The 12,764-nt window shown below is 55.9% G+C and overlaps 1 protein-coding gene across 2 annotated transcripts; it reads right to left on the minus strand.

Annotated features, from left to right (window-relative positions):
* Positions 1 to 2,624: 2,624 nt before the first annotated feature.
* UQCRC1 (ubiquinol-cytochrome c reductase core protein 1) lies at positions 2,625 to 10,785 on the minus strand. 2 transcript variants are annotated; one of them, XM_006750659.3, is made up of 13 exons: positions 10,631 to 10,785; positions 10,236 to 10,379; positions 8,588 to 8,674; positions 7,505 to 7,634; positions 7,093 to 7,291; positions 6,473 to 6,552; positions 4,919 to 5,034; positions 4,540 to 4,683; positions 4,244 to 4,404; positions 4,056 to 4,141; positions 3,637 to 3,725; positions 3,258 to 3,333; positions 2,625 to 2,818 (listed from the first exon to the last, which is right to left on the minus strand). In XM_006750659.3, the coding sequence occupies exons 1-13, from the start codon at positions 10,697 to 10,699 to the stop codon at positions 2,754 to 2,756; spliced, it is 1,446 nt and encodes a 481-aa protein (XP_006750722.1). In that variant the 5' UTR covers positions 10,700 to 10,785; the 3' UTR covers positions 2,625 to 2,753. The 2 variants fall into 2 exon arrangements, with proteins under 2 accessions (XP_006750722.1, XP_006750723.1); XM_006750660.3 differs by having other exon boundaries at positions 10,236 to 10,376; positions 10,631 to 10,750.
* Positions 10,786 to 12,764: the final 1,979 nt, after the last annotated feature.

A 12,764-nucleotide genomic window follows, 5' to 3' on the forward strand; every position in this document is an offset into this window, starting at 1 on the left:
TCCCACCCATTTCCCACAACTGGTTTTTGTGACTGTAGACAGTCCCCTTTAACGCATCTCCAGGTCACGTACGCTGTCCTGAGATGAGCCTTTGTATGTGCGTGTCTTCATCATAGGGGAGTGACACCAAGGCAGAGATGTTCCCAAGAACAGCAGGCCCTGTGTTTTGTTTGTTTTCCTGCTAGTCCTAGATAATTCTGAGAAGCCCAGAAAGTATGTCTACACTTACCACTACCACCGAGTCTCTTCCAACATGCCTGGCCCCAAGCCTCTCCTGGGTCAACAGGCTGAGTGGTGAAGAGATGGGGCCTGCACTTCATCTCCCCTGGGCTCCTTCCGGGCCAGGGGGGGCGGGTCTCTGGTATGTCCAGAGCTGGAGGCAATGAAGACCCTCCATGCTGCCTGTTTTCCTCTTGCCCAGATGGCTGAAGCCACAGAATGGCCCCTTTTATCACTGATCTCTCCCCCTAACTATCACAGGATACAGTGCTGTGACCCACGGGGCCCAGAACTTTTTCCAAGGTCAGGGTCTCCTCACCCACATCCCAAGACCCCCAGCCCTTAAAGCTGTCTGATAGGTGAGAACAGCAGAGAACCAGACACAATCTCCTTACAGGGGCAGCCCCTGGCCGCCAAGCCCCCCACCTCCTCTTGTAGGGCAGAGGGCAGAGCTGCCACATATGGTAGGTCCAGCCTGTAGGGGCGACTGGACACCCTGCTGAGAGGGTAGCAGGAGCATGACGTGGCCCTGGAAGGAAGGGCTGCCTGCTGTGTGGGGGTCCCTCAGAGGGTGCTGGGAGAGGCTGTCGGGGCGGTTCAAGCACAGGTGGCCAAGAGTGTGACTGGAGCCCCTCTGAGGCCACGAGCAGGTGTGTGACCCTCTGAGGCTCCTGGCTCCAGGTACACAGGCTAGGGCACAGCTCCAGAGCCCAGCACCTTCCACCTGAAGACTGGGGTCCCAGAGCTCTGTCCTTCCTCTCACGCTCCCCCTGACATCTCCTCCGGCTTCGGTCACTACCTCTGCCAGGTGGCACCACATCTCTAAGTGGGGCTTTCCAGGATTCCAGCCCCACACATCCCACTGTCCTGGACACCTCCAAATTTCTCACCAAAACTGTGGCCAAAGCTAGGCAGGTCGTCCTCTGGCAACCTACCCCTCCTTGGGGTACCCCAGCCCTGTTGGGGCTGTTGTCCTGCTGGTGTCCCCTGCAGCCCGCTCCAACTCTGCGCTGCCATAGCACAGCTCCCTGGGGTGCCACAGAGATCCAGACTCAGAGTCCCCGTGCTATTCCTCAGGCTGACCAAGTCACTTCTCTTCCCAGTAACCTCTGAGGCACCTCCCTCAAAATGCCTCCAGAGTACAGATCAAATTCCCTGGCTTGGTATGCAAGGTCTGTTGGGACCAGATCACTTCCAGGAGTGCCCAGCACACCCAGAGCCTTCGAGGACCATGTCTGGGCTTAGAAATCAACCCCATCTTCCAAGAGCTCAAACTTAGGGCAAAGATTTGGTACTCCCTGGGCCCAGTGTGCTACATCTATAAGCACCAGGGTGGGCCTGTCAGGGTTCTGCACTGTCTGGCAGGTTCTCTCAAAGTAGGAGGATGACCTGGGACCTCCAGCTCTGGGTTCTAGAAGGCACTTGACAGTTATTTCCTAATTGACAACTGGTGGCAGCAGAGATGAGGGAAAGGCACTGGGGCAGGGCAGGAGTGATTCAAGGGTTGTCTGGGGCCACTGTAAGGTTAGGATGCTGGGTGACTTCTCAAGAGCCCGCTCCTCAACCACCTTTGTCCTGGGACTCTGCTCCCGACTGCCAGCAGCACTCCTCCTAGGAGAATCAGGCCCCTCACTTCCATCCTGGGCTCCTAGGGAACCTGATTGCAGAAGGGCTGGAGACAGAAGAGGATTCTACCTGCCCACCTGCCTCATGGGGCCAGGACCTGAAGGGGGACTAGGCAGCGGTGAGCTCCACCAGGTCCTGGCTGCCACAGGTAGATGGGAAGGGGATCATCAGGCCAGCAGCTCAGGACTTGCCTGGGACAGATCTAGTCAAGGGAGGGGGCTCAGGCCCCACTGAGCTCAGGGCTATTCTCGGAGCCTGAGTCAGCGGCAAATCGAGGCAAAGGATTCCTGCCCTGCCTGTCCAGGCAAAAGTTAGAAATCAAATGGGAACACTATGCCTGAGGCGATCCTCCTTCCAGAATCCAAAGTAAACATACGAAGGAGGCTTCCTCAGGGACAGTCCTTGGCCCTTCTGGTCTGTCCAGGGGGCCAGGAACTGCCAGAAGGCATACTGCATGGGGCCCACAGCAAAGGGTTTCCCTCCTGAGCCACCAGACCTCTACCAGGGCAAAAGCATGGGTTCCCACACCCTACTCTTGGGACAGACTAGCTAGGAGCATCCCCCACGTGGCTAAGTGGAAACATCTGGCTTCAGCTCCCTGCAAGCATCAAAGGCTTCCGGCCTCCATACTGCAGCCCCCACGCTTGCCCCTGGCTGAGGATACATCAGCCTGTGGGAAGGCGGAAGGATCCGGGGCAAACAGAACTGGAGGGAAGTCCCTGCTCCCCCATCCACTGCCCAGGGGACTCCATGGCAATGCCAAGTGAAGGACAACATAGTTCTCGACACAGGGCTTTATTGGAAGTAAGGTCATCTGCGTACAGGTCTGAAGAGCCGAGGTGGTATGTTTGTGGTGGGGAGGGACCATGAACCTTGGCCCGGCCCTCTTGCCTGTACAGCCTTCCTGCCTAGAAACGCAGCCAGAACATGCCGCTACGGATCCGGTTGTAGTCTGGGAGCTGTTCAATGGGGCCTGTAGGGATAGGGTGGGGCGTCAGGGTGGGGTACTGGGCCTGTAGAGGGACGTCTGGCCCTGCGCCGCACCCGACTCAGAGCTGCCCAGAGCAGCACAAGACAGGCTTTGAGTGGAAAAAGGGAAGAGAACATTCCCCCAGGGGTGCCGAGCCTGTCACTTCATGCTCTGGCTCTTGGAGCCCCACCCCACACACGGAGGTGTCCGTTACCTGGCGGGTGTGGGGTACTGATGGAGGCACCCTGGCAGGGAGTCAGGGAGCTGCTGGGACAGGTTTTCTGAGCAAGAACTCCCTGGCAGCCAGGCTATTGGGCAGAGCCTCTCGGGGGCCTCAGTTTGCGGCTGCCAGTGTAGGCTGGGGGGAGGGGGAGCACAGGCAGCAGGGGAGGCCAAGAGGAGGCCTGAGAAGGACAAAGAACAGGCTCTCTAGGCCACTCACCCAATCCAGCCACTGCTGGACACTGGTCATAGAAGTACTTGGAGCAGACCTCACGCACCACACTGGCATCCACGTCCTGCAGGGAAAGCAGAGAGCACACTGACAGGCAGGTTCCCGGGACCACCTCAGCCAGTCAACGTCACCCCGCCAATCAAGATCTTCCACATGGACTGAGGAGCTGCCCCCTCAGCCAAAGGGGAAAGGCAGGGGGGCCCTCCCTGCCGCAGACCTGCCCAGGCCCCACCCATGCCCTCGGCTTTCAGTGCCTCTGCCCGGCCCTCCAATTATGCCAACCCTGCCGAGGACACCAGGGATGCCCGCGGAAGCAGTCTGTACCATGCACTGTCAGGCCTGAACCTCTCCCAGGGGCCCCCGTTACCGCAATCCGGCTTTCCCACTCAGCCAGAGGGATGCGCCGGCCATAGGTCAGGAGGCTGCGTCCGATGTCCTCGCACACAGGAGTGGTGCCTGCAAGGGTCAGGGAAGGCTTACAGGTCCCCCCAGTCCAGTCCTGGAGCACAGGTGCTCATGAGCCTCCAGCTCCAGGCTGCCACCGGGGCTGCGGTCTGACCCCGGATCCCCGCCCTCACCTCCACCATCTGCTCCCCTAGCACTGGGCCGTTGCCGACCTGGCCCGCTGCCACCTAGATCTGACCCACCAAGCCCCTGGGGGTGGCAGTGGGGATATGGCATGGCCTTCAAAGTTCTCCTCTCCCATCCTGGCTGGAAACATGGCTATCCTGGGGCCGTCCCTGCCAGGATGTGCTCCATGCTCGCCCCCAGAGCTGCAGGACTCACCATCCAGATGAGACACCAGGGCGTTTCTGAGAAGGTTTTTGCCCCGGAGCACCTCACTCTCCGTGGCACTGGTACATAGGCGCATCCTAAAATGGGCAGGGGGTGGGGTGGTCATCCTGAGCGATGGGGCTGTCACCGTCCCGCTCAAGGGGCCCTCCAGAGCCCGGCCGTACTGGGCTGCCACTCACCACTGGCCCTGCAGGAAGAACATCATGTCGTCGATGTTCATGCGATCGCAGACGAAGTGTGCGCCCAGCAAGCCGGTCTCTGCATAGCAGATGTTGAAGGTCTGGAAACTCTGGCACAGCTTGTTGGTCACGGAGACGGCAGCCAGTGGGCTGGACAGGTGCTGCCGGGGGCAAGGAGCGTCAGCATCCACCCTCCTGTCTGTGGCCCACACCCTGAACCCCACGGTGCAGGAGCCCACGGCCCCGGCCCGCCCTGGTCCCCGAAGGCAGGGTCCCGTGCTCAGCCCAGCACTCACCGTGCCGCCACCGTAAGTGCAGTCGTAGTGGCCTATGATGGCATTGGCCACTTGGAGGGCCACATTGTCCGGGCTGGCCCAGCCAGGCCCCTCTACCGCAATAGCTACATGGGCCAAGGGCAGAGCATCGTCGCGGTGACGGATCTGAAAAAGGACACGGCGAGACTGAGAGAGCCAGCATATCGAGACGACAGGAGCGGTACGAGGTGGGGATGAAGCATGCACACGCGTGTGTGAACACGGGTGCCTGGGAGGCAGCAGCCACAGGGCCCGTTCTGCACCCCAAGGCATCTCTGGCATCACGAAGACAACCGTGTTCCCGAGGGTCCCTCCGGAGGCCCGGGCTGAGAGCACCACCCCGGCCCACAAGGCGGCCCACCTCGCTGCCCGTGAAGCGGCACGGAGCCAGGGTGGGCACGGTGTCATCCGTGTACGTCTCCGAGACGCTGCTGAGGTGCTTCTGGGCGAGGTCGAGCAGCTGCCGGTGCTCCACCCCTGCCAAGACATGGGGTGCCGTCAGCGACCGGGCCGCAGGGTCCGGGGAACCACGCACAGGCGGAGGACCCCACGTCCTATCTCGGGGGGAGACGGCGGAAGAAAGGCATGACGTCAGGACAGGGTGAGCGAAGAGAATCCTCCCCAGACAGACCCTGCCTCATGGGGGGGACAGGCACCTCAGCGTGAAAGAGCGTCCGTCCCCTCAGCCCCAGGGAAGCAGCAGCATACTGGGCGTAAAGATGGGTCCCCAGGGGGTGCGTTCTCCCCCACGTTAAGGACAAGCCTGGGGCTCCCTGGGCACCAGGCCACCTGCTCTGCTTCTCCCTCTGACCCCTCCTCAGGCAGATCCTGGCTGCTACCCTGGGGGAGAGGCTAACGAGAGGGCACACGTGCTACTGCAGGGCCGTGACTAATTCGGGGGACGGTCACAAATAATGTTGTGACCTCAGTCCCCCAGGGCCCTGCGGGACTGCACATCCTCGCCGTTACAAGAGGTCTCTGCTGCTCTAGCATCTTGACCGGTCGGTGCTGTGGCTGTGTGCAGCCAGAGAGACAGCCTGCCAGGCGCCCCAGCCTTTATGCCTTCCTTCCCTGAGCTCACACCCTGCTGGTCTCAACACAGTCTCACATGTCACTCGCTTAAACTGCCCTTGGTACCCCGGGTCACAGGCCCCATGGCCACCAACCATGCTTTTCCCAGCAGTCCTTTTCACCCACCCGGCTGCCAAGGCCACAAGCTGGAGAAGCATCCTTAACCCCAATCCTGTCCACTCCCCACCATGGCCAGACGTCTTCAGATTTCTATAAAACCATCCTGAGTCCAACCCTCACTCCTGCCACCTCCCACCAGACACCTGCCACAGCCCCTCCCTGGTCTGCCTATGCTCTGGCCCCCACATGGCAGCCAAGCATCGGGCCACGACACTGCCCTGTCCCTCTGCTCAGGTTCCCCACTCCCCACCTCACTGACCCGCCCCCCCCCGCATCCTTTAGATCTTGGTTCCAATAACATGTGCTTCAAAAGCACCCCCTAACCTGCAACCATGCAATTCCTGGTCTGTCATCAAATGTGCATCGTCACACCCCAGTGTCTGGCCTGCCCACTAGCAAGGCTGCAAGGAACAAACCTCAGGGCTTGTCTCTCCCACCAGCCTGCCAACTGGGTCTCTTAAGGGACAGGTGGGGCTGAGAAAGGCCTGTACTGAGGGGGAGTGGCATCCCTATGTGGCGGGTACCAGTGGTGGCGACAGGGCGGAACCCCATCCCATCTCAGAGGGCATGAGAGAGAGATCACTCTACTCAAGGACAGCACAGGAACAGGGTCCCCAGGAGTGGAAGATCCCCCACTGTCAGAACCAGGAACGCTGGGCCCCGGTAACCAAGGCTGGTACCCACCCAGCCATTACCACAGAGCTTCGGCGAGCCCAGCACTCACCTCCAGCTGCTGCCAGCACCATGCGAGGGGCCTTGTAATGCCTGCTGAGGTACTCGGTCAGGTCTGCACGAGACAGCTTCCTGCAAGACATATGGCCAATGGCTCAATGCCTCTCCCAAACCACAGTGGTCTGGGCCCCACAAAACAGTGCTGAGGAGAAAGACAAGGAGGGACGTGGCTTTTCCGGGGTGCAAGCCCTAGCACACCCCTCAATCCCCTTCCCCATCTCTGCCACCCAGCCCTCTGGGCCCCACCTCACGTCTGCACTCAGGACAGGCTCAGTCCTTCCTCTCCGAGGAGGCTGTGAGCTGATGAGGTGAGGCTCTCAAGAGGCGGCGTCAGAGCTCGTCCCACCAGAGGACGAAGAGCCACGCAGATAGGATCCCCAACGCTCCCTCCCTCAGGTTGTCAGGACACACATAAAATCATACCCTACAAGGAGGCCCGCAACGCGAGTGAAGACCACATGGGCATTCAAAAAGATCCCCAGGAACCATGTGGTGACAGAGAAAACGTTTTCAGTTGTGCAAATTAAGAACATGTAATAGCACAGGCCAACTAAAAACAAACGGGTGGACGGGGCTTGAGCGCAGGCCAGCATGGGCCCAGCCAACCCTCACCTGACATTCCCGCTGGGCCCCTCCACAGCCTGGGCTAGAGGTGTGCCCTGGAACGCCGTGGCATGCAGGTAGTCAAAGACCACGTCCCGCATACACGCATCGTTCTCCTGCAGCTCCTGGAGGATCACATCACGCTCCTTCTCAATCTGGGAGTCTTCTAGGCTGCAGTTCTGCACAATGTCCGCCAGGAGCTCCACAGCTGGATGCAAGAAGGGCAGGTGTGGGCACGAGGTGGGCTACTGCAGGCCAGTACCGGCACAAACTGCCCGGGTCTGGCACGCCTGGTTGCCCTACTACAAGAGGATGCTGTCACGGTAACCCCACTCTTCAGCCAAGCCAAGCTCCTGGGGGCCTGTCCTCTGCACCCCTGAAGTCCTATACCCTTGTCCCTGCCCCCTCCTCCAGGCGTTACCTTTTGGCAGGTCCTTGGAGAGCGCCTTGATGTAGTAAGCTGTGTGCTCCCGAGTGCTATAGGCATTGAGATGGGCTCCCATGCTCTCCACCTCCTTCTCCAAGGCATTGCCAGGCCGATTTTTTGTTCCCTTGAACCAGGTATCAATAGGATCAATCAGGAGCCACACAGGAGCTCAGGACCCCCATCTTCAAAGGCCAAAGTCCCAGCAGGATCATTGGTCCACAGGCACCTCCTTCAGCAAAGACTATGGGGATAGAGGGCCTACAATCTGTGCTCACCAAGGGCTGAGCAGGCCACAGTACCACAGGCTGACAGAACGGAGACAGCCGGGGGCAAGGAGAGAAAAGGCATGGCCAGTGCAATCCAGAGCCCCAGAGTAGCCTGGCCATAGCAGCACTCTCTGTCCCCTTGCGGTCAGTCATGGTCAGGTTAGGTCACATCAATGTGCAGGTGATGCTGCCATGACCTACTCTAGCCCCATGCCAGTCACATGACTGTGTGTGTGCTCGTGGACACCTCTGTGCGGCTGCTGCTGGCTAGACTACCCACCCCGTCCTGCTCCACACCCCCACCCCTCCATAGCTCCTCCTCCAGTTTTTCATTCATTCAAAAACTCGCGACTTCATGCCAACACGGGCTGGCGCTCCGCCCCCGCAAGAAAGCTCAGTATTTACTTCTACAAACAAGAGATGCCTGGGTATTCTGCCAGAGGAGAACATTTCACAAGAAGGCAGGCCAGCCCAAGTCTATGAATTTGTTAAAATGCACGTGTCGATCAACGTGTCTCACACTTCCACGCCAATGCGCACATATAACACAGGACTGGCCTCTCTGGTGAGGAGTGGGGTCCTGCAGATCCCTGCATTTTTTTCTGGCTCTGGGGGCCTTATGCGGGGGTGATCAGATAGGTGCTCACTCAGGAGAGGCTAAGCCCATGTGGTTCTTTCCAGAAAAGCCAGCCAGAGAGTGCCCCCCAGCTGAAGCCCATAATTGAGGAGGTTGACTTTGCTAACCTGCATCCTCAGGAGGGACAGAGGCAGCCCTAACCCCAGGGGAGATTCAGGACTTCAGGAGCCTCACCTTGAAAGCCAGATGCTCCAAAAAGTAACCTGCCCCATTGTTCTTCTCAGTCTCATAACGGCTGCCAACGTCAATCCACACCCCGACCTGGACAAGAAGCCATAGACAAAGGTAACACACAAACCACCCCAGCCCCCACTTACACCCTACCCTGGATGACTCAACAGAAGCCCCAGATAGGGGGTCACGGTCCCAGGGTGGGGGAGAACGGTCTCAGCAGGACCCCTATGCTGGGAGCTACAGCTGTGCCCTGGGCACAGGCACTGGCTGAAAGACATACTGTGTCACCTCTCCTTCCCACTCTATTTATGGACTGGTTCCCAAGGAAGTTTCTAACTGTGCACACTCACCTAACCCCATTACCATATGAAACTCTTATATTCTGTTCTCACTTTTCAGTTGATTGTTTTTTCTAGGCAAGTAACACATCGTTTGCAAACAACAACTTATTTTCTCCTTTCTAAAAATTATACCCTGCCTCTGTTCTGGTGATTTTGTCTTTCACCATTAAGGAAGGAGGCAAAGGTTTAGACACTGATCGTTTTATCTTATTAAGCAAGGAACCTTCATTCACAATTATTTAAAAAAAAAAGTTTTTAATCAGACTCGAATACTTAACACTGCCAAGTGTCTCCTTGACACCCAATGAGAGAATCTCATAATTTCCTCAACAGCCTCCTGGTGTGCCATGAAACACATCACCCCACACAAGTCACACAGATCTAGTCTTTTAATATTTGCTCACAGCTGATTTAAAATTTTCACATCTACTTACCCAAGAGATGTTGATATACATACTATATATCAAAAGTTCTTACACTAGTAACTGTTTCACAACTAACATCTCAGAAACAAAAATTAATCTTACAACCCATGGTAGCTTTTGGTTATCATCGACAGCATTCTATCTCTGGCACTAAAGCACAGTGGTGCCCCTTACAATCTAGAGCATTTCCAGAGTCCATGAAATATAGCATTCTCTCCCAAACTTTCTTAACAGGCTTTGGGTCAGTTTATATAAGTACCATGTAATACAGAAGTTACCCATGATCTTTTACTGTGTTTAGTAACAACTTGTATCAAAGGACATTATTTGTTCCTGGAAAACTGAAAGAATTTACCAATAAAACCACTTAGCCCTGCAGTTTAGGGGAAAGAGGATTACGTCTTGAGAATCTTCTCACCTAGTATCTAGCCAAGATTTCTCTCCTTAAGTCAATTTTGAGGATTTGTGTTTTTTAAAATCATGCTTCTTTGGAATCTTCAAATGCATTCCTCATGCAAGTGCATAAGCGGTCTAGCCAGAGGACATTATGACTTTGGGCACCTTACGTCTCTGAAACCATTTTCCTCATGGTAAAATGAAAAAAGGATCACTTCTCTCATATGGGCTGCTTAAGAAAACACTGCAAAGAACTTGGCCTCCTGCTTGTCAGGCATCATATGCTAAATGTGTTAGTTATAGTGAGGAATGCCCCACGACGTCAGGCCTAGCTGGGGTCGGGATTAAAGTAGTAGAGTCAATCCAGCGGTGAGTGAGAAGTCCGACCCAAACCACAGAGGACTGGAGCCCAAGGTCACACCCTGACCTGGTAAAAGACGCCAGGCGCAATATGGAGGCGGCCTCCCGAGAGGGGCCCCCGCTCACCGTGCAGGTAGGCTGGGAGGACTGCTCGGAGGCCACTCGCAGCCCGTTGTCCAGCACGCTGACCTGTGTCTCTGGCACGCTCTGAAGAGCTTGGGCGAAGGTGGCGGTGCTCCGCAAGGGAGGCGACCTCAGCAGGGCCGGCTGCTGAAAAGGGACGACCGAGACTGAGGGCTAGGTTGCGGGATCTCTCCTCGGCTCCCAGGCCAGCAGTGGGATCCCCGTCGCCGCCCCCCGGACAGCCGCGAGACTCCCATCCCCGCTCAGCGCCGTGACCTTCGCACGGCCCTGACCCCACAACCTCCCCAATCTCGACCCTCCGCCGCTAGCAGTCCGCTCCCCGTCCGCGTGCCGAAGCCCCGCGCTCCACGGCCTTGCACTGTCCGCTGTCGCCTCACCGAGCGGCGGGCGCTCAGCAGCACTCTCGTTCCGGTCCCGGCCGCCCGGCAAACTGCGGAAGCCGCCATGTTGTAGCTCCGGTCGGCGCTGGGTCGCGCCACGCAAGCGTAGAGGGGGACGCGCCCGTCCGAGGCGCAGGCGCACTGCCGCAGACATGGCGCTCGGCCGCCTCCTGGCGGAGACCAGGAGTGTTCACGCCCGGCTGGTCCGTGGTTCTGTCCGCGCGTCTACCGGCACCTGCGTGCTTCAGCCCGCCTAGCTGTTCATGGCCAGTGCGGGTCCATCCTCGGCCCAGTCCATCTTTACCTTTCATCCATGGAAGGCAAAGTGCGCGATGTTTTTAACGAACCGCGGGCGCCCCGAATCCACTGCGTGCTCGGAGCTGCCGCGCGGGCCAGGGGCGCAGCAGTTGCGTGTCCGGGGATGGGAGGCCCCGGGCTCAGGCACCAGCGTGGGATGCTGGGACTCCGAGGTAGCTGCTGATCACGGTTTTCTCTTTAAAAGAGTGAAGTAGATTCAGACGGTTGACATCGAAGGAATTTAACAAGATATTGCCGAGAAAAAGGAACGGTTTAAAGACTATTTGGGTGGAGAGAATATGGATTCCGTTTGTTCGTGGTTGACACTGGCACTGTGCGTGTGCACTCATATGCCCTGTGAAACTGAGTTCAAATTCAAAGTCATCGACCTTGAGTCACATTTCGGAGAGGAACGTGAGAGAAGCCTGCTGCTGCTCCCGGTTCCCGACTTCCGTGCGCACTGCACACTGTAGAACAAGGAAAACTCCTAGTCTGGGGTTTGTGAAATAGGTTTCCATGTTTGGAACACAAAACATACACACACAAATAAAACAAAACGATGTGGCTTTTCTAATAGACCCCATAGAAAAAAAATCCGGAGGAACTCCCTCGAAACTTTCAGCCGAGTGACTTCTGGAAAATGGATTGAAGGGAAGGAGGATGTTACCGTATTTACATTTCTGTGTTAATACAGAATTTTTAATTTTTACAAAACAAATGTTACTTTTGAAAGAGCATACCTCTGAACTCTGCTTTTACATGATTTATATGTGATTTATTGCACTTCTATCTTCGTGATCTTTCAAAAAAAGTCATACTTAAAATATAACTCTTATAAAAAGCAGACAGAAGATGCTTAAGTGTGTGTTTATTAATATTTTGTGGTCTAAAATTATATTATGATTTAGACGTGAAAAATAAAAATGAAATAGAATCGTCTAATTAGTCTATCTTTCCACTTTTTTAAAACTTTAGTTTTAAATTTTTTTTTTTTTAATTTATTCATGAAAGTCAGAGAGAGAGAGAGGCAGAGGCAGAGGGAGAGAAGCAGGCTCCCCGCCTAGCAGGGAGCCCGATGCGGGACTCAATCCCAGGACCCTGGGATCATGACCTGAGCCGAAGGCAGACGCTTAACCATCTGAGCCACCCAGGCGCCCCTAAAACTTTAGTTTTAGAGAAGTTTTATATTTACAGAAGAGTTGAGCAGATCGTAGAGTTCCCATACAGTTTCCCCTTTTATTAACATCTGACATTATTAAGGTATGTTGGTTGCGATTAATGAGCCAATATTGGTACACTATTATTAACTAAAGTCTATAGTTTATTCAGATTACCTTAATTTCTACCTTTTTTTTTTTTTTCTGTTCTAGGATTCCATCCAGGATACCACATTACACTTAGTTGTCACGTCTCCTTAGGCCCCTCTTGCCTGGGACACAGTCGCCTCCAGGGGCCACCACACTTCCCCAAAGAGTTCACTGCACGCACTTCCTCTCCTCTCATTCTCTCCCAAATCCACTCCAGTCCAGTCCTCGCGTCACTTCTCCAAATCCACACCTGTCATAGCAACCAGTGAGCTCCATGTCATCCCTTCTCCATCTTCAGGTTTCCACCCTCCGCTCTTCTTGTCCCACCTCCCTGGACTCTCCTTCTTAGCTCCTCAGCCGGTTCTTCTTCACCTCCCAGTCGTAATAGAGAGCCCAGGCCTCAGCCCTGGCTACCTCTTCCCTTCCTGATCAAAATTTGCTCTCTTGTCATCTCATGGCTTCAGTGCTGTCTGTACATACAATGGCTCCTGGATTCCCATCATTTACTCACCATCTCCCCTGGAGGG

This window comes from Leptonychotes weddellii, chromosome 1 (genome assembly GCF_054177405.1).
Source record: "Leptonychotes weddellii isolate Sample4059 chromosome 1, ASM5417740v2, whole genome shotgun sequence".
Classification (NCBI taxonomy): Eukaryota; Metazoa; Chordata; class Mammalia; order Carnivora; family Phocidae; genus Leptonychotes; species Leptonychotes weddellii.